Consider the following 20,808-nt stretch of genomic DNA (forward strand, 5'->3'; position numbering starts at 1 on the left):
CAGACCCATTCATACCCACTGGGTACTGGGTCTGCATGTGATTAAGACAATTATGCTTAAAAAATGGCAAGGACATTTATCCCTTGTCACATTTGACCAATATTTTGAACAAAAAGTACCCCTTATCCAGACTTTTTCTTCCTTTCTGCAGGACAATATGGAAAACTGGATGAATTTCCAGTGTCACAATTCCTTTCAACGTTTGCCTACAGTTCCCTAATAATCACTTCACTCTCAATATATACAATGTGGCTTTTTGTTTCCTTCTGATTTTCCTACTTTTTACAGTCTTCAAATACTAAAGTGCAAATTAACAGAAGCACAAAACAGTGAAGAATGTAACTTAAAAATAATTTTTAGGTTGTTTTCAAATACTGGCTTATCTGTAATTCTCCATCATCAGACAGTACCAAAGGGAAATATCTAACTTAGTACTTTGCAGGGATGGTATAGATAGGTAGATTTTGCAGAGAACCACTCGAATCACCTTAAGCATTCTTGATGGCTAGTCATCTACAGAGTGCAAGGTTCAATGAATGCTCACTATAGCATGAAGCAGCAGTGAGATGGGATTCTTTTTCCAAGGATACAGCAGCATTGCTAAGTTCTTATAATCAGCCACAACTAACACCTTTCTTGAAGGATAGGAACACTTCTTTCAGTATGATATAGCAGCACTTGTGATTTGCCCACATAACCAGCTTCTTGTTCTCAATCAGCTTGTTGTGGCCAGTTGCCAAATGGAAGCCCTCTTCAAAGGGAAGTAACACAACATAGTTCTAGTTAGTGGATCTGGAAGTTGGAACAGTACCATGTATTGACAGTGGCTACCTGCTTTCAGAACAAAGGGAGAAGAGATCACATTGAATCAACCTCCCATCAACAGTGGACATGAGCTCAAGGATGTGGAACTGCAGCCTAGTTGGGTGTCTTACTTGTATGTAGCTACGCTGTGTGTGCCTCTAGCTCGTGCATAAATCTCACTGCTATATTGAGTTCAGTTTTAACTTGGATGGGATTGTTGAAGGGTAATGGGCCAAAGTGGACATGGACATAACTCTATCATTAGTGTACACTTAATGCCATGTCAGTTATAAACAGTCATTTAATTTCCAGGATCTGGAGTTAGATGTCCAGGGCAGGAAAGTCTATGGCCCTCATGACCAACCCAAAGCTTGTTTCAAAAGAAACTTAAAATAACTTATTAATTTCATCTCTCACAAAATGCAGGAGGAACTCAATGTAATGTGTGTGTGTTGCTTTGGATTTCCAGCATCTGCAGAAACTTGTGTTTATACTAATTTCAACTTCCTTCTCCTGATGCAACTCGCAGCAGGTTTGGCATGGTTGTAAAATTACCGTTTGTAGTGAAATGAAATGTCAGGAGGGTCCAAGATCTGCATTTATAAAGCAGCATTCCAATGATTAAAGTCAGACAATTTCTTTAATGGCATCAAACATAAGCTAAACTTCCATTCTTAAAGGAGGCAAGCAGTCTCCTGGGCATAAGTTACTGCCCTGGCTCAAGAACCCGGCCACACAGCTTTTTGTTATATGATGTGGTGTGCTGACTTAGAATTGCACCCCATCCCTTTCCTTCCCTTGGAACTTCTGATTGGTTGTAAAAGGCCTTCACAGAAAAGCATTTGTTAAACAAAATATATCAGCTATTGATACATTAACTTATACACCAAGTCAATGCTATTTGGACCAAAAATCCTGAATGCATGTTAACGTGAAGAATCATGCTTGGCTAACAGTTATAAACAGTCATAAAATGTTTGTGAAATACACATGCACCTTCCACAGTTAGTCTGGTGTAGCAGCCTAATAAAATACCCTTTTTGTAAAATATCACACACAAAATGCTGGAGGAACTTAGCAGGTCAGGCAGCATCTATGAAGTTGACATTTTGGGCTGAGACCCTTCATCAGGACTGGAAAGGAAGGGGATAGAAGCCAGAATAAGGTGGTGCAGGGAAGGATTACAAACTGGAAGGTGATAGGTGAAGCCAGTTGAGGTGTGGGAAAAGTAGATGGAGGGTGGAACCCTTTCTGTAAAATTCATTTTTAGATGAAGCTGCCCCAAGGGTAGAGCTACACTGAAGGGTTCATGTGCCAGTTCATTGTCTTGACCTTTCTTGCTAATGCTTTAGAGCAGGGGTTCCCACCCTGGGGTCCTCAGACCCCTCGGTTAATGGTAGGGGTCCATGGCATAAAAAGTGTTGGGAACCCTTGCTTTAGAGTGAGTTGTGGCCCAAAGATAACATTCTTATCTCTGAGTCTAAGTGTTGAGTGTTTTGGGTCTCTCCAACACTTAATCCAGGCTGAAACCAGAAGGAGATCTGTTGGATGTACCATCTTTCAGATCCGGGATTAAACTGAGGGCATTTTCCCTCAAGTGGATATTTAAGATCCCACAGAGCTCCACTTTAAAAAGCAGGCAAATCATACTTGTATCTCTCAATTAACATCACCAAAACAAATTTTCTTGTTACTATTCTTTTGCCAGAGATTCCTGTGTGGAAATTAATTAAGAACGATGACCGCAGTTCAGAAATGCTTCATAAATTATAATGTAATTTTGGAAAACCAGAAATCAGAGAAACTATCATAAAATTTGCACTTCAATTGTACAATTTTTGATCACAAACTATGACTGGGTGTTGGGTGTTAACGTTAACTGCGAACAGATGTTGTGAACAAAAATACTTTGCTAGTTTATGGATGGAATTTATTTTTACACTAATTTGTCTTCTCTAAATGACTTGTTTATTTTAGAAAAGCAGAAGCTGTTTAGCCCGTGCACAGTATAGATCGCTTGAGTGGAATGTGAACTCACAAACCATTTATTGAGATGAGAATGCTTGAATGAATCCTGTTGAGTGCAGGGCTTATTGAAGTCAGCTTCTACTGAATTACTGAAAATTAATGTATAATTGTCACATCCTGACTTTTAATTGGGAAGGAAGGGCCTGGAAGTTGAAATTGGTAATGGCTCCCCACAGCTAAGGCTGCCTTCCGCAACTCTGTTCACAGCAGTTTAGTTAAGGCTTAGATACAATTATCTAGCAAATTCCAAACAACAGACATAATGTGCCATATTATTCCTTCCAATTACCTTTTCCTCTCTCCTTAGACATTGTCAGTAAAAACAAAAGCCTGTAATGCTTGGAGTTCTCTCTCTCTCTCTCTCTCGCTCTACTCTCTCGCCTGGTAGCATACCACCCGGTATCAGCAATGTGTTTCAGTCTTGTCATTGTGGATCCTCAGTGGTGAAACAAATGAAAGTTTACTGCAGCTCATCACCCTGCTTTCATTCCATTCAGATTCAGAAAACTCCAGGAATAAAGTGCCAGGTAAACATCGGCTGCAAATGCTAAAGCGCTTAAAAAGTACTGGAGTGTAGAAAGAAACCATATAAATAAATCAGTCTGTACATGATACATTTTTCATACAAATACAGAAAGGAATAATTTAAAAAATAAAACCTCTGTTTCTATCCTGTTTATTGATGGTAACTTGAAACAGGATGGAGGATGATGGGATGGACTGGGCTGGGGAAGAGTGGGAGGCTTTAAAAGTTGGATGATGGTGTTCATTGAATCCTTGCAGAGGGGTGACAGGGCTGTCTTCAATAGTCCAGTAACTGATAGCTCAGTCCAGGCACAATCCTTCAACTCACTGTGCTTTGGAATCTTCTGAATTCAACTGGGAAATGATTTAATTCATACCCAGATCATACTGAACTCTCTCTCACATTCTCATCTGCTAGAAAATTAGTGATGCGCTTTACTGTTTCCTTATATTGTGGCCTATGTGTTACAACGTCCTTTAAATATTCTTCTTCACTTTGATCCTTGGCAAAATTGACAAATACCTGGATGAAAAAAAGGGAAGAATTAAAATCGCAGGGAATGGAAAATTTAAAGTACTCAACTGGAAGTATGTTTATTATTGTATATTAGAAATAAAAATTTAAAAATGCCGGAAATACTCAACAATTTCAGGAAGAATTTGTGCAATGAAATCAAACTGAATGTTTGAAGCCAAAGATGCTTGATCAGTTCAATGAATGGTTTACAACCTCAAACTTTAACCAGCTTCCCATTCGAGATGCTGCCTGATCTGCTGAGTGTTTTCAGTATTTTCTGTTTTTTTATTTTATGACTTCCAGTATCTGCATTTTCAGTTTTAAATTATATATTAGGATTAATTTTGGACTTTAATTCCTCCACTTTCATGTGTTCAAACGCTTGTTTAGGTTTGGGTCTACCATGCATGGGCAAGCCTATACGATGTTCACTTTTGTGTCTTGATGATATTTCAACAGTTGAGAAGGGGATGTGGTGAGGTTTATGTTGATGTGGGACAGCTGGGAGGAAGTATTGGTACTGATCCCAACTCTGTCCTTATTAAATGTCCACACCATCTTTCCAACAGGGATCACTGGATAGTGATAAGGAATGCTGATGAATTTCCCTCTCAGCTCTGGACACAGACACTCAATGTGCTGTCATGGATCTCAGGTTGCAGTCAAATGCAGGCATGTTATCTATTGCAACTGACATTGTTCTCACCGCCTTGTGAGCCGCTCCAAATTTCAAGTCCATTTATGAAACCAGACAATGTGAGAGTGCAGGCCTTGCTTAAGTCCACTCCAGCCTCCCCAACCCGACTGCAGTGATTTCGTAAAGTGGAAAGTGACACCAACTCAGCGTTGCCCTCATCTGTCAGTCTCAAATGATCAAATTTAATCTCATCCTTATGCTGAAATATGGACACCTCCAGGTGAGTAACATAGGTTGGTGACTGAGGCCGTGGGTAAAAGACTGAAAAGCAGCAGAAGGACTTTAGGGTGATATATCTGAGAGTGGGGATTGAGGCTAGTGCTGGACGGAGGAGAGCAAAGAGAGGAAAACTGCTGGGAGGGAGAGGACTGTGTTGGGGAGGTGGTGATAGGTTCTGCCCCCTCAGCAGCTATTACCCAGACACTCACAGTCGATGCTCAGGCTGGAATAAAGGTACTTCCTAATGATCAATCTTATTTCAACTGAACATCAGATTCAAGTCTCCAGAAAGTAGTCTCACACGTGAAATTCTGCATGCAAGGCAATGCATTTCGATTCAATGCCAGCTAATTAAAAATGGTGTATTAATTTTTGGCCCAAGGATTATTTGATTGCAGAGCTTCAACATGCCGTAGGAGGCAATTCAACTGATGGTTTAAACTGGCTCTTACAGCATTCCCGCCAATCTCATTTCCTGACTCTTCGATGTAACCCATTTACATAGCATCAGCACTGCACGTCCCGCAATTTTTCTGCCAACCATTTATACGATGGGTAGTTTACAATGGCTATTTAATCTACAAACTAGCACGCCTCTAGGAAGTGGAAGGAATCCAGAGAACTCTGAGGAAACCCACTCTGACATGGAGGGAATGTGCAAACTTCACACAGACAAGCATAAGGTCAGGACTGAAACCAGATTGGTGCAACTGTGCGGCAGCAGTACTAACTACCATGAATTAAATCTTTAAGGCTTTTACAGACAGCTTCCAAATCTCAACAGTTGAGCCTACTGATAACCATAACACCATGTTAATATCAAAGGGCTTGGCTTTCCCTGGACGGACGGAGCAGGGCTGGTGGAAGTGTAATGTGGTCCTGGTGAATCTGGTAAATGAACTCTTACTTGATCTAATGTGGTCTGAGACACCGAATAGTCTTCAATCTTTAGCTTTTCTTTGTTGTTTGTGAGTGCACTGAAGATCTTGGCCAGGGAGCAGCACCCAGTCGGTATCTGGTACTGCAGCATACTGTGGTGCTTTTCCTTCAATACACATCCTGGGAATGTGCACAGCATGAATTCCTCCACAGGGGACAGGTCCAGTGCAGAACAATGCATCCTCAGAATGATGGTATAACCATCTCCAAACCTAGGGGCAAAAATCTGTTAGTTCCATTGGAAAATAAATTCCAAAAACAGACAACGGTATTAAGGTTTCTTGAATATGACTCTTATTACTCTTATTTATCTTGATTCTGCTTCCCCCTGCTAGGATGATGTACAATATTACAGAGAATATTTGTCATGGTCCAACACAGAAGGAGCAAGCTACGCTGAATCACACTCTGGAGGAGGGATGTTCTCAGGTTCTTTGGAAAGCGACATTTAAAAAGGAGCATAAACACGAGGAGATCTGCAGATGCTGGAAATTCAAGCAACACACATAAAAGTTGCTGGTGAATGCAGCAGGCCAGGCAGCATCTCTAGGAAGAGGTACAGTCAATGTTTTGGGCCGAGACCCTTCGTCAGGACTAACTGAAAGAAGAGCTAGTAAGAGATTTGAAGGTGGGAGGGGGAGAGGGAGATCCAAAATGATAGGAGAAGACAGGAGGGGGAGGGATGGAGCCAAGAGCTGGACAGGTGATTGGCAAAAGGGATATGAGAGGATCATGGGACAGGAGGCCCAGGGAGAAGGAAAGGGGGAGGGGGGGAAAACCAGAGGATGGGCAAGGGGTATAGTGAGGGGGACAGAGGGAGAAAAAGGAGAGAGAGAAAAAGAATGTGTGTATATAAATAAATAAATAACAGATGGGGTATGAGGGGGAGGTGGGGCATTAGTGGAAGTTTGAGAAGTCAATGTTCATGCCATCAGGTTGGAGGCTACCCAGACGGAATATAAGGTGTTGTTCCTCCAACCTGAGTGTGGCTTCATTTTTACAGTAGAGGAGGCCGTGCAAAGACATATCAGAATGGGAATGGGACATGGAATTAAAATGTGTGGCCGCTGGGAGATCCTGCTTTCTCTGGCAGACAGAGCGTAGGTGTTCAGCGAAACGATCTCCCAGTCTGAGTCGGGTCTCGCCAATATATAGAAGGCCACATCGGGAGCACCGGACGCAGTATATCACCCCAGCCGACTCACAGGTGAAGTGTCGCCCCACCTGGAAGGACTGTCTGGGGCCCTGAATGCTAGTGAGGGAGGAACTGTAAGGGCATGTGTCGCACTTGTTCCACTTACAAGGATAAGTACCAGGAGGGAGATCGGTGGGGAGGGATGGGGGGTGGGGAACGAATGGACAAGGGAGTCGTGTAACAGGACATTCAAGGTAGCAATCTCTGCATTACTCCCAGCGCCACGTACTAGTCAGGGCAGGAATAGGATGACAGCACAGATGAACAAGTGGCTGAGGAAGTGGTGCAAAGGGCAGGGTTTCATATTTCTGGATCACTGGGATCTCTTTTGGGGAAGGTATGACCTGTACAAAAAGGACGGGTTACACCTGAACCCAAGGGGAACCAATATCCTTGCGGGCTGGTTTGGTCGAGCTGTTGGGGAGGCTTAAACTAAGGTTGCAGGGGGATGGGAACCAAAGTGAGGATAGGGCAGTTGGTATAAAAGTTGATGCAGTGTATATTGAGACAGTGAGGATGGAAAGGCAGATGAGAGGGAAAAATTGCAGTCTGGGGGATGTGAAGTGTAACATGGGACCAAATCAACAAGGGTGATGAATACAGGATTTGAAGGTGTTTTATTCAAATGCACATAGTATACAGAATAAGTTAGATGATCACGTAGTGCAGTTAGATATTGGCTGGTATGTCATTGTGGGCAATCGCTGAGTTGTAGCTGAAAGATGGTCATAATTGGGAGCTTAACATCCAAGGATACCCCTTGCATCAAAAGGACAGACAGTAGGCAGAGGGGGTAGGGTGGCTCTTTTAATAAAAATGAAATGAAATCGTTAGAAAGAGGTGATGTAGGATCAGAAATGTAAAACCCCTGTGGGTACAGTTAAGAAACTGCAAAGGTAAGAAGACCCTGATGGGAGATACTGTAGATAGAGGCTGGTGAACAGTAGCCAAGATGTGGGATATAAATTTCAATGGGAAATATAAGAGACATATAATAAGGGCAATGTTACTTAAGTAATGGGGAATTTCAACATGCAGGTAGATTGAGAAAATCGAGTTGGTGCTGGATCCCAAGAGAGGGAATTTGTAGCATGCCTGCAAGATGGCATTTTAGAGCAGCTTGTGGTTGAGCCCACTAGTGGAAAGGCAGTTCTGGACTGGGTGTTGTGTAATGATCCAGCTTTGATTGGGAGCTTAAGGTAAAGGAATTAAGAGTCAGTGATGATACTATGATGGAATTCACCCTGCAGTTTAAGAGGGAGATTATAAAGTCAGATGTATCAGTATTACAGTGGAGTAAAGGGAATTACAGAGGTATGAGAGAGGAGCTAGTCAAAGTTGATTGGAAAGGAAACACTAGCAGCAATGATGGCAGAATAGTAATAGCTGGAGTTTCTGGGAGCAATTCAGAAGGTGCAGGATAGATATATCCCAAAGATGAAGTAGTATTCCAAAGGGAGGAGAAGGCAAATTGGTTGACAAGGGAAGTCAAAGACAGCATAAAAAGAAAAGAGAGGACATTAAATAAGACCATAAGACAGAGGAGCAGAAATCAGCCATTCGGCCCATAGAGTCTGCTCCGCCACTTTATCATGAGCTGATCCATTCTCCCATTTAGTCCCACTCCCCTGCCTTCTCACCATAACCTTTGATGCCCTGGCTACTCAGATACCTATCAATCTCTGCCTTAAATACACCCAAAGACTTGGCCTCCACTGCCACCTGTGGCAACAAATTCTACCGATTCACCTCCCTCTGACTAAAAAAATTTCTTCGCCTCTCTTTTCTGAATGGGCGCCCTTCAATCCTTAAGTCATGCCCTCTCATACTAGACTCCCCCATCATGGGAAACAACTATGCCACATCCACTCTGTCCATGCCTTTCAACATTCGAAATGTTTCTATGAGGTCCCCCCTCATTCTTCTAAACTCCAAGGAATACAATCCAAGAGTGGACAAACGTTCCTCATATGTTAACCCTCTCATTCCCAGAATCATTCTAGTGAATCTTCTCTGTACCCTCTCCAACGTCAGCACATCCTTTCTTAAATAAGGAGCCCAAAACTGCCCACAGTACTCCAAGTGAGGTCTTACCAGTGCCTTATAGAGCCTCAACATCACATCCCTGCTCCTATACTCTATTCCTCTAGAAATGAATGCCAACATTGCATACGCCTTCTTCACCACCGACTCAACCTGGTGGTTAACCTTAAGGGTATCCTGCATGAGGACTCCCAAGTCCCACGGCATCTCAGAACTTTGAATTTTCTCCCCATTTAAATAATAGTCTTCCTGTTTATTTCTTCTGCCAAAGTGCATAACTATACACTTTCCAACATTGTATTTCATTTGCCACTTCTTTGCCCATTCTTCCAATCTATCCAAGTCTCTCTGTAGACTCTGTTTCCTCAGCACTACTGGCCCCTCCACCTATCTTTGTATCATCAACAAACTTAGCCACAAAGCCATCTATTCCATAATCCAAATCGTTGATGTACAACGTAAGAAGAAGCGGCCCCAACACAGGCCCCTGTGGAACACCACTGGTAACCAGCAGCCAACCAGAATAGGATCCCTTTATTCCCACTGTCTGTTTCCTGCCAATCAGCCAACACCCTATCCATGTATGTAACTTTCCCGTAATTCCATGGGCTCCCATCTTGTTAAGCAGCCTCATGTATGGCACCTTGTCAAAGGCCTTCAGAAAATCCAAATATACAACATCCACTCCATCTCCCTTATCTAGCCTACTTGTAATTTCCTCAAAAAATTGTAATAGGTTTGTCAGGCAGGATTTTCCTTTAAGGAAACCATGCTGAGTTCTGCCTATCTTGTCGATATAGCAAAAATTAGTGGGAAGTTAGTGGATTGGGAAGTTTTTAAAACCAAACAAAGGACAACTAAAAAAAAACCATAAAGAGAGAAAAGATGAAATATGGAAATAAACTAGCCAAAAATATCAAAGAGGATACCAAAGTTTTTTCAGACATACAGAGTAAAAGAGAGGCAAGAGTGGATATTGGACTGCTGGAAAATGATGCTGGAGAGGTAACAATGGGGGACAAAAAAAATGACAGATGAACTTAATAAGTATTTTGTGTCAGTTTCCACTATGGAAGACAAGCAGTATGCCAGAAATTTGAGTGTCGGAGGCAGAGTGAGCGTAGTTGCTAAGGAGAAGGAGCTTGGGAAACTGATAAGTCACCTGGCCCAGATGGACTACACCCCAGGGTTCTGAAAGAGGCACTAGTAATGATCTTTCAAGAATCACTAGTTTCTGGAATGGTTCCAAAGGACTGGAAAATTGCAATTATCATTCCACTCTTTAAGAAGGGAGGGAGGCAGAAGAGAAGTAAATTATAAGCCAGTTCCTGGCTTCAGTGTTTGGGAAGATGTTGGAACCCATTATTAAGGATGAGATTTCGGGGTACTTGGAGGCACATGATAAAGTAGGCCGAAGTCAGCAAGGTTTCCTTTTGAGGAAATCTCGCCTGACAAATCTGTTGGAATCCTTGGAGGAAATAGCAGGTAGGATAGACAAAGGAGAGCCAGTGGATGTTGTTTACTTGGATTTTCAGAAGGCTTCTGACAAGGTGCCACACGAGGCTGCTCAATAAGATAACAACCCAAAGTATTACAGGAAAGGTACCAGCATGGATAGAAGATTGGCTGATTGGGAGAAGGTGAAGAGTTGGAATAAAGGAGGACTTTTCTGGTTGGCTGCTGGCAACTAGTGGTGTTCCACTGGGGTTGGTATGGAGACTGATTCTTTTCACGTTATAGGTCAACATTTGGATGATGGAATCGATGGCTTGGTGGCCGAGTTTGTAGACAATACAAAGACAGATGGAGGAGCAGGTGGTGTTGAGGAAGCAGGAAGTCCGCAGAAGGAATTGGTCAGATTGGGAGAATCAGCAAAGAAATGGCAGATGGAATACAGTGTAGGTAAGTGTATGGTCATGCATTTTGGATGAAGGAATAATGGCACAAACTATTTTGTAAATGGGGAGAAATCTCAAAAATCAGAGGTGCAAAGGGAGTCCTTGTGAAAGTTAACTTGCAGACTGAGTTGGTGTTAAGGAAGGCAAATGCAATGTTAGCATTCATTTTGAGAGGACTAGAATATAACAGCAAGGATGTGATGCTGAGGCTTTACAAGGCATTGGTCAGACCTCACCTGGAGTATTGTGAGCAGTGTGGGCCCCTTATCGAAGAAAAGATGCTCTGGCATTGGAGAGGGTCCAGAGGAGGTTTACAACAATGATTCCAGGAATGAAATGGCTAATGTTTGAGGAGTATTTGATGGCTGTGGGCCTGTACTCACTGGAGCTTAGTAGAATGAGGGGAGGATCTCATTGAATCCTATAAAATACTGGAAGGCCTAGATAAAATAGACATTGAAAGGATGTTTCCAATAGTGGTGCATCTAGGACCAGTGAACACAGCCTCAGAATAGAGGGGCACCCATCTAGAACAGAGATAAGGAGGAATTTCTTCAGCCAGAGGGTAGTGAATCTGTGGAATTCATTGCCACAGATGGCTGGGGAGGCCAAGTCAATGAGTATATTTAAAGCAGAAGTTGATAGGTTCTTAGTTTGTCAAGGTGTCAAAAGCAGGAGAATGGGATTTAGAGAGATAATAAATCAGCCATGGTGGAATGGCAGAGCAGTCTCGATGGTCCGAGTGGCCTAATTCTGCTCCTGTGTCTTACGGTCTTATGGTGGGTGGAATGATAGTTTTCAGGAGAGAAATATCGTAGGAAGATATCTGGCTAAGAAACATTCAACAAAAAAGTTCAATGTGGAGTATCAATTTTTCCAAACTTTTAAGAAAGTCAGTATGTATTTTTATAGAGCACAGTGTCTCACAAGTGCACCAAACATGTGTTGCTTCCATGCAAGTAATTACTCTTAAATTAATGCAACCATTTGCCCAAAGAAGGTGATATGGTGAATGGCTAGTCTGGGAGTGCGGAAGTGCACTGAACTTCAGATTATGCCAGGATTGTAAACAACCACCTGAACAAGAGTGAATCCTATTTTAAACGAATCATCCACTGATACCTCAATCCCTCTTTGCGCTATTGGAATGTCAGTTCAGATTACAAGTTCTAGTCCTGTTATATGAAGTGAATCCACAATCTTCTTACTCATGGAGAGATGGAGACATTACTGATGCAAACTGACATTAAGCCAGCCAAACACACACAAGGCAGCAACATTATTGTCACTTTCAAAGACTTAGTTATCCTAACCTAACCTAAGGTGAGGGATCTAGGAGCCCAGCAGGTGGAGTAGTGCCCAGAATCTCGTGTCCATGATTGCTGTGTAGCAAAACCAGTGTTATGTAGGATTGCTGAAAGCCATTTTTCATAAGAATTATTCCTTTTCTAAAGACCTTTTTGACATGTTAGCAGGGATTTGCATGGGACCAATTCACTTAAGGAGTGCAGAAACCAATGTTAACCAAATGCACTAGGACTGTAATAATAATACATTCGAGACAATAATTCAAACAGCATTGCATTTGACCTCCACAAGTGATAGTTTCAGCATCGCAGAGCTTTGTCTAACAACTTCAAATAAATACTGAACATAAACTGATATTCCTCTTTCAAAGTCGTTGGTTCATTTGATATCTTCGGTGATTTCAGTAAAATGGTATTGCACAAGAACCTAAATCCAGCTCTGTGGTCAAATTTAATGATCCATGTTTAAGAAGGAGGTTTACCCCCACAGATAAAAGAATAGCTCCGATTATTTTTCCAAAGACTTACTGAGTTTAAACTGCCTGGTGAAGGACATGCAACTGTTATACTTATATCAAAAATAGCTGATCTTAAACAGTGTCCCCTGATTTGTGGCTTTATGTAAAAATACCTGGATTACTGGATGATATTACCTGCTTTTCAGGTGTTGCACACTGCCCAGACAGCGGAACCGTCCATTCACCATGATAGCCATCCGTGTGCACAGAGCCTCACACTCCTCCATGCTGTGTCAGGGAATACAACAGTTATCAGCTGTACACATATTATCACCTTTTTACTGACACACAAAAATACTGTAATTGTATTTACCTCAAACTAGCTAGGCTAAATTGTCGCTTTGTGTCATTTAAAGTCTTATAACTGTAATGAGTTGTCTTGTGCTGTCATGTGGTTAGTAAGGACCAAATTCATTATTTTTTAAAGCTGGCATCAAATTAAAATGTCCCCCTACCCCAAATTCCATTTAAAATATACATCTCTCCACCATTTGCCTGACTGCAATCTCCTTGATTTAACAAGTTTGGTTGCATGGTAAGATCCACACCATCCATTTAACCACAACTTATTATCTTTTACCAGCACTTTTAAAATTTGACTTTGACTTACTTTGAAGGGAAAAGTTGACGTAGTCAGAGGAGAAACTATTGGAGTGACCAAAACAATTTTAAGGAGAACTGTGGAGGGAAATTTAAGAAGGGTGTTCCAGAATCTGGGATCTAGATGGTTGAGGACATAACAACCAATAATTGGCATTGGTTTATTGTCACATGTACCAAGATACAGTAAAAAACTTGTCTTTCATATTATTTATACAGATCAAATTATTATACAATGCATTGAGAACGAATAAGGTAAAACAATAACAATGCAAAATAAAGTTCAAAATACACCGAAAAAGAGTCGTGCAGGTTTACGATAAAGAGTAAGATCATAGTGAGTTAGATGATGAGGATAATTGTACAAGAGGTCCATTCAAGCATCTGATAACAGTGGGATAGAAGTTGTCCTTGAGTCCGGTGGTACATGTTTTCCGGCTTTTGTATCTCCTGCCCAATGGCAGAGGAGCGAAGAGAAAATGTGCAGGGTGGGTGGGGTCTTTGATTATGCTGGCTGATTTACTGAGGCAGTGAGAAGTATAGACAGAGTCTATAGAGGGGAGGCTGGTTCCTGTGATGAGCTTGGTTGTGTAGACAATCCTCTGCAGTTTCTTGCGGTCACGTGGGGAGCAGTTGACACACCCAATTCCAGACAGAATACTTTCTAATGAAGCAAGTGCAATGGGAGAAATCCATCTAGATAGGCTAGAGGAATGTCTGAAGAGTCCAGTAAAATACAAATCTAATGTAGGTTATACAGATGAGGTTGGACAAGGTTATAAAGTAATTTCAGCATGATAAGTAAAGGCATCCGTTAGTCTTGCGAGACCATGGATCTGCGACTGGAAAGTCTTCACTCTCCAGGGCGCAGGCCTGGGCAAGGTTGTATGGAAGACCAGCAGTTGCCCATGCTGCAAGTCTCCCCTCTCCATGACACCAATGTTGTCCAAGGGAAGGGCATTAGGACCCATACAGCTGGGCACCAGTGTCGTCGCAAAGCAATGTGTAATTAAGTGCCTTGCTCAAGGACACAACACGTTCCCTCGGCTGGGGCTTGAACTCACAACCTTCAGGTCGCTAGTCCAATGCCTTAACCACTTGGCCACGTGATATCAAATGTTAAATTGGAGATAATAGGAACAAAAATATCACAGTTAGGCAATGAGGATAGGAATGGTGGGTGAAAAAGTTTCATATAAAGATATGGTAGTAAACTCAAAATTGTAAATAGTAAATTCAGAACTCAAAATTGTCCAAATAAGAATGGAGGACTAGATGAAGGTTTCGAGGAGCTAGGTTGAGTTGGACTATGATAGCACTGAGGAGGAGGGTAGGCTATATTTCTAACGGAGAATATGTTGCCTCAGATAGTCAGCTCAAGGCCAAATAAGACACTGAGTTTACAAACAGGTGGCACGAGTAGGAGTAGAAGTAGAAAAGAGAAAGAGGAACCATTCACTGAGTCTGCTGCATTGGAGCCAGGAAAGTAGGTTGGCTGGACATGGGATCAGTGGAGCATAAAGTCAGTCTCCAAGATAATCTAAACTGAGAGAAACATGAGAGAGTGAAAGAGAAACTAGAGGAAAGAAAACAGATAATGCCAAAAGTATTTAGCAAGTCAGGTAACAATTGTGCAGATGTAATAGAGGTCATTGATGGAAATGTTAACTCTGATCAGAAATGTGAGAAATCACAGTAAAGAGGAAGGAAGAAGAAATAAAATTGTTCCATAGCAGAGTAAGGAGGAGAAATTAACAGATAATATGGATAATATAAGACAAAAATAGCCTGGTAGTGAAACAATAAATAATGGGTGCAGCAAAATCACTCTCTAAAACTTTTGAACTCAGAAGGCTACAATGTGCTTTGATAAAAGTTGCACTGTTACTGGAGCTTAAATTATGCCTTAATGAAGCTACAGCACATAGGAATTAGAAGACAAGGTCAAAACAGGAGCAGGGTGGTGAAGAGCAAATGGGCAAGGACTGAGAAAACAGCATTGGTCCATAACTAGAGGAGGAAAGAACTGGGGTAGTATTGGGGAATGAGAGTCTGATCAAACAATCTGGTAGATCTATTTCCTGTCTGTGTGCTTGTATTTAAATCTCTAAATGTTTAAAAGTTCAAAAAATCCATCAGAGCTTTTTCACATTTCTGATACTGCCATCCCATGATTTACAGATGCGGCCAAGATATTACATGGATGGCCACTTCACATGGTTTTAGGAGGAAATATAACTTAACACAGAAGAAATGACTTTCCCCTGAAAATTACAGGAACTTCACTATTAAGTATTTCACGAGATGGTTTGAGAAATTCCCACACAATTTCCTACCTGTGCTCTACCTGACTGAAGAATATTTTCTGGGGCTTTGTAGAAGCTTTACTCTGTATCTGATCTGAGGTACACCAGACCTGGAAAGATTTAATGGGGTAGCACTAAATCTCTCCTTGTCTCTCCTTCTGATCAATTTAGTGGGACACTAAACTCTTAAATGTATCTACTGAATGTGTGATGCTGGGAACAGGAGAAAGAAAATGTTCCAGCTTTCAACACTGACATTCTTAACACTAATAAACATAACTCTGATGAGAACAAAAATACTACATGGAGAATTGAATGGTGAAAAATTTTACATTGCTATTCATTTAGGATTTATTGAAGGAGAATGAGAGATCATAGTAAAAATTCAATTTCTAGGAATCTATTTTTAATCCAAATTATACTCAATTTTAATATTTTTATTGCAGTGACAATTTACACTGCTGGTAATTTTTTTATTTTATAGGAAAATCATACGGACTTGGTAACACAAGCATTCACGTGTCTAAAATAGACACAACAATCACGCACACTGACCTGTGTGAGGTCAGTACCACTGATCTCCCTTCCTTGATTACACTCAGAATACAATTCCAAAGGAATCGCCTTGCCTTGGGATCCATTCCAGTTGTAGGTTCATCCTGTCAACAAAAAGATTAACAAACATTCCTATGATGATCCTTTTCACCCAACATTGATGGCCCATCCTCATGTACCAAAGGCTGCCACGAACAGTACTATGGTACCAACGATCCCCACTTTGCTCAAGTCTCTAGGCAGTAATAAATCTTCACCACTGAGCTGAGCCCTGTCCTCGACTCAGCACGGGATCTTTTTTTTCACCTCTCAAAAGCAAGTAGCATCAGAGACACTGGGCGATGCTCTTTCCCAACAACTGGTCTCAGGTCAATATATTCCAATCTGAGCAAAGATTGAGGCTCAAGTCATCCCGGGGTTTGTGTTTTGGACTACACTGTGTATGGCAGTTACCAATTGGATGACAAGAGTAATGCAGGATATGTAATGGGATTTAGTGAACTGTTTAAATCCTTGTCAGTCTCTATATTCCATAAATGTTTCTCTACAATTTTCTTGGAGCTGCAAACACTCCTCAGCTATACTATTTGTATAAAAATGTTGCTGCTACATTAATATAGATTAGATTAGATTATGAGGACACTCAGTCCTCGTTTATTGTCATTTAGAAATGCATGCATTAAAAAATGATACAATGTTCCTCCAGAATGATATCACAAGAAAACACAGAACAAACCAAGACTAAAACTGACAAAACCACATAATTATAACATATAGTTACAACAGTGCAAAGCAATATCGCAATTTGATAAAGAGCAGACCATGGACATGGTAAAAAAAAAAAGTCTCAAGGTCCTGATAGCCTCATCATCTCACGCAGATGGTAGAAGGGAGAAACTGTCCCTGCCATGAACCTCCAAGCTTGCCGATGCAGCACCACTGGAAGCACCCAACTGCAGCGGACTCTGCGAAGCTCTGTGGAAATTTCCATACATTTTTTTGTTACTCACAGTGAGGGCAAAGCACTAACCAGAAAGATGACAGGTGGGCATCCAATCAGTGCAATGGCAGTGGACAGCTTTCGTTTGTTGCCACCACTGTATGTGCCAGACGGTCTATCTGCATAGCGGGAGAGTCCGAGTTTCTTTATGCCCCATTCAGTGACCTACAAAACAATACTATATCTTAACACTGAACGTAACCAAGTCCCTCACTCTGTTAAAAGACATATTTATTAATGCTGTGGCAAGGATGATTTTTAAAAAAATTCAGAATAAGGGGTGATCCCCAAATGCAGGGAATCAATGTGAACATCTACAGTGTAGAACATCAGATGAAAAGCCTCATCCCACAGCAGGTCACCAGCTGAAAAAAAAAATTCAGGGGAAGGCATCAATTGAAAGAGCTACTTTCGCAGTCCCTAATGAAGGGACTAATCCAGATCTGACACCAGGTTAGAGAGCCAGTCTCACCGTGCAAAGCGTCAGTTCACAGAACCAGCCTACAGCAGAGAGCTCTGAAGGACATTACCCCATAGTCAAGATTGGGGTGAATAGAGCAGTCCCAAGAGCTGTACTGCAGATGGGGAACAAGTTGAACAAACTGGTCACATTCTGCAGTATGTCATCTGAGGTGCTGGGGATACTAGTGCAGTTCACAGAACCTTATATATGGCGCAGTAATCGGTGCTGGTGCTGCACCAGGCCTCCAGCTTTTCCACCTCCTCATCGCTGTTGGCTGTGGAGTAACAATCACTTCCTTCTCCTTTACACTTGTGTACTGGAAATAACATTAAACAATCTTAAATCTTAAACAATAGTTCCAGCGATCTGACTTTGACCTGTTAACCTCAGGTGCTGTGTAGAATTTGCATCTTGCCCCTGTGACTGCATGGGTTCTCTGGCTTCCTCCCACACTCCAGAGACACAGACAGGTTAGCAGGCTTTTGTACGTTTCCCCTCATTGTAGGTGAGTCTTAGGGGAATTTAAGTCATGCGAGGGAGAATACATTGCAGAAAAATGCAAAGGAGTATGAGACCGATGGAAATGCTCTCGGAGCCAGTGGGAGAAACAACCTCCTTCTATGTCATGAAGACAAAGTGAGAAATGTATAGAGAAAATCAAAGATAAAATACATGCTTAAAACCAGGTTATTAAATGAGGCTACATTTGAATGTTAAAGGTCTTCAGATTGCCTGAACATGAAGAGACGGAGACAAGGGACTCAATAAATTACAGCTTTTGGAATACAGTGAGTTAAGGAAGGAGATGGGCAATTCAATCTTAATTTCTACCACCTCCACCCCTCTCCCTCACAAGTCTTAAATGAAGAAGGCGCTTTATAAACTTGGTATTAGGATCAGCTTTGGATCATGTAACATTGGCAGCAACACACGTGCCAATTTCTATAACATCTCATGTCTCCATTAGCTGTTTACCCTGCAGATCAGCCCCACTCCGAGACAAAAGCTTGTTGAATGCAAGGTGCAGCACAGCAGCAAAGATTATTGAAAAAAAATGGTGAGAGGCGCACAAATTCTCCGGGCAAGCTCCAAGTCATCGCTGACCTTGGGAAACGTGGATCGATTCATATAACTTGGTAGACTCTTCTCAGTAAAGACTGACGAGGATGTTGAAACTCGCCACAGTCTTTCATGTGTAAGCATTCATGCATCTGAGAAAAAGTGTGTTTGTAGATTGAAACCTGAGACCCTGCAGAAAGCTTAAGAGCTTCTGGGCACCAGTGAACTTGTTCCCAGCCAATATTGTTCACACCAATGTTCACTAATGAGTCGTGCTCATTAGGCTCAGCACCAGTGACTGACATTCTGAGCTCCACAACGGCAAAAGGTTACTGATATACTAAGGAAACGATTCAATGTTGTTCTCAAAGCCTCCTTGAAAATGTGATGTCCCTACTAACTCAAGGGAATCCTCGGCCTATAACTGCTCAAAATAGAGAAGGAATATTTAGTGTGGCATTGAGAACATGATATCCCACTCACAGTACATGGAAGTCCAGAGTAAATAGCTGAAGTACCTTGTAGTCTTCTAAATTATACCATTTACTCCAGTGAGAATTTCGGGCCCACTTGTGGCTATGTGTGTATGAAAACTTCAGTGGCCTTATCAGGCACCTCAAAAGCCACAGAACTAAATGGGAAGCAAGTCATATTTAACCTTGAGGGAATGCATAAGCTTACTAAAATATTACCCTAGCCAGCCTCTCCTCTTATACTCTCCATAAACCAAATCATCTAAACTCAAATCAATCTTATAAAGGAAGAAAATTCACATAAGCCTTTGTTTTTGTTGAATTAACAGAAAATACATGCAGTAATTACAATTTAAAAGCAAACCTATTCTTCTACTTATTTTTAATACTTTTTCAGGACTTGAAAACGGTGAGATTATTTGAGGACACAGAGCAATCCACAGGAAGCTGTAAGATTTTGTTTTGTTGGCTGTGGAGGGGTTCTTTCTCTAGTGAATCATACCTTAGCAACTTCATGTTCAGGAACACCTCGCAGCCTTGAGTAAAACTCTAGATGTTCTCGTCCTGTCAACAATTTGTTGATGGCATCAAACTGTGGGCAGTACCCAGTGTTTTGGTGGACGTCCTGGATATTGGATAGAATGCTAAAAAAAGAAAGAAGTTTAGGCACTATGGAAAATAATTCAAAAATTGTAACACAATCCCACTTTTATCTGTGTTCTCTGTTGTTCCAGTTCCACATGATCTTCCTGAGCTTCTCTACTCTAGATATTTTCGTGGTTGCTCTCTATTCTGGGTGATGCAAAGTCACCGTACAGGAGAGGGTACTGTGTGTAACTCTGATCATCTGATCATGTTGCCACCCTCAAAGCCACAGAGAAGCAACAAAATTTTGATTTCTAGTAATCTAAGACAGAATGAGTAGTTCTCAAAGTCAGGTTTTACATCTATTGCTAAAGAGGATGTTCTAAATAACAAGTGTAAAGTTAACACCATTACCTGGGCTGAAGTCTGAAGTATATTACTCAGTCAAATCGCACAGTTAAGGACATGATTACTGAAAACTCACATTGAAGCAGACCTTACATGTCATGAGATAATTAAGCAAAGATTCCCCTCCCCCCACCCCCATTATGAGGTATTATTGTATGGCATTGTAGTTTAAATATTTCTGCAAAATGTTCTTTCAGAAAGGAGGAGAAACTGCTCAACATAGTAAGATTGCACATAGGATATGTTGACAGTGGAGCAGTGATTGAGGGATATATTTGGCAAAAATATGGGGCGGGGGTTGGTACATAAAATGTAATTAGCATTGATTGGAAGATACACGAAGAGTTTAGGCATAAAAAGCATGTAAGGATGATAAGGCATTGAATGCTGATGACAAGGCATGCTGTGCGGACTGAGTAAAACAGTGAAAAGGTGGGCAGAAGGGACTGATTTACATGGTTAAATGGTGGACAGGTAGATTTGAGATCCAAAAGATTCTGATTAAGGATTATACACCAGAATGTTAATAGGTTTAGTTTCCATAGATGCTACCTACCTAAGTGTTACCCATTTTAAAAATTTCTTACTTTTGAATATCTGTAATTATTTTGACCGTCACTGCAATGTTAAAGGTTTGAGTCAAATGCCCTTTTCCCTGATCTGTGAATA

General features: G+C 41.4%; 1 protein-coding gene across 1 annotated transcript in view; it reads right to left on the reverse strand.

Moving 5' to 3' along the window:
• Positions 1 to 3,190: 3,190 nt before the first annotated feature.
• The window catches only part of LOC140188391 (phospholipid-transporting ATPase ABCA1-like), a 210,820-nt gene continuing 193,202 nt past the window's right edge, over positions 3,191 to 20,808 (reverse strand). The window contains exons 45-50 of the mRNA XM_072244622.1: positions 19,649 to 19,790; positions 17,182 to 17,316; positions 16,152 to 16,255; positions 12,826 to 12,918; positions 5,698 to 5,941; positions 3,191 to 3,880 (exon numbers count right to left, since the gene is read on the reverse strand). Coding sequence (XP_072100723.1) covers positions 3,740 to 3,880; positions 5,698 to 5,941; positions 12,826 to 12,918; positions 16,152 to 16,255; positions 17,182 to 17,316; positions 19,649 to 19,790 — 859 coding nt within the window. The 3' untranslated portion in view covers positions 3,191 to 3,739. The remainder of the gene's footprint in view (positions 3,881 to 5,697; positions 5,942 to 12,825; positions 12,919 to 16,151; positions 16,256 to 17,181; positions 17,317 to 19,648; positions 19,791 to 20,808) is intronic.

This window comes from Mobula birostris, chromosome 26, assembly GCF_030028105.1.
Source record: "Mobula birostris isolate sMobBir1 chromosome 26, sMobBir1.hap1, whole genome shotgun sequence".
In the NCBI taxonomy this organism is placed as follows: Eukaryota; Metazoa; Chordata; class Chondrichthyes; order Myliobatiformes; family Myliobatidae; genus Mobula; species Mobula birostris.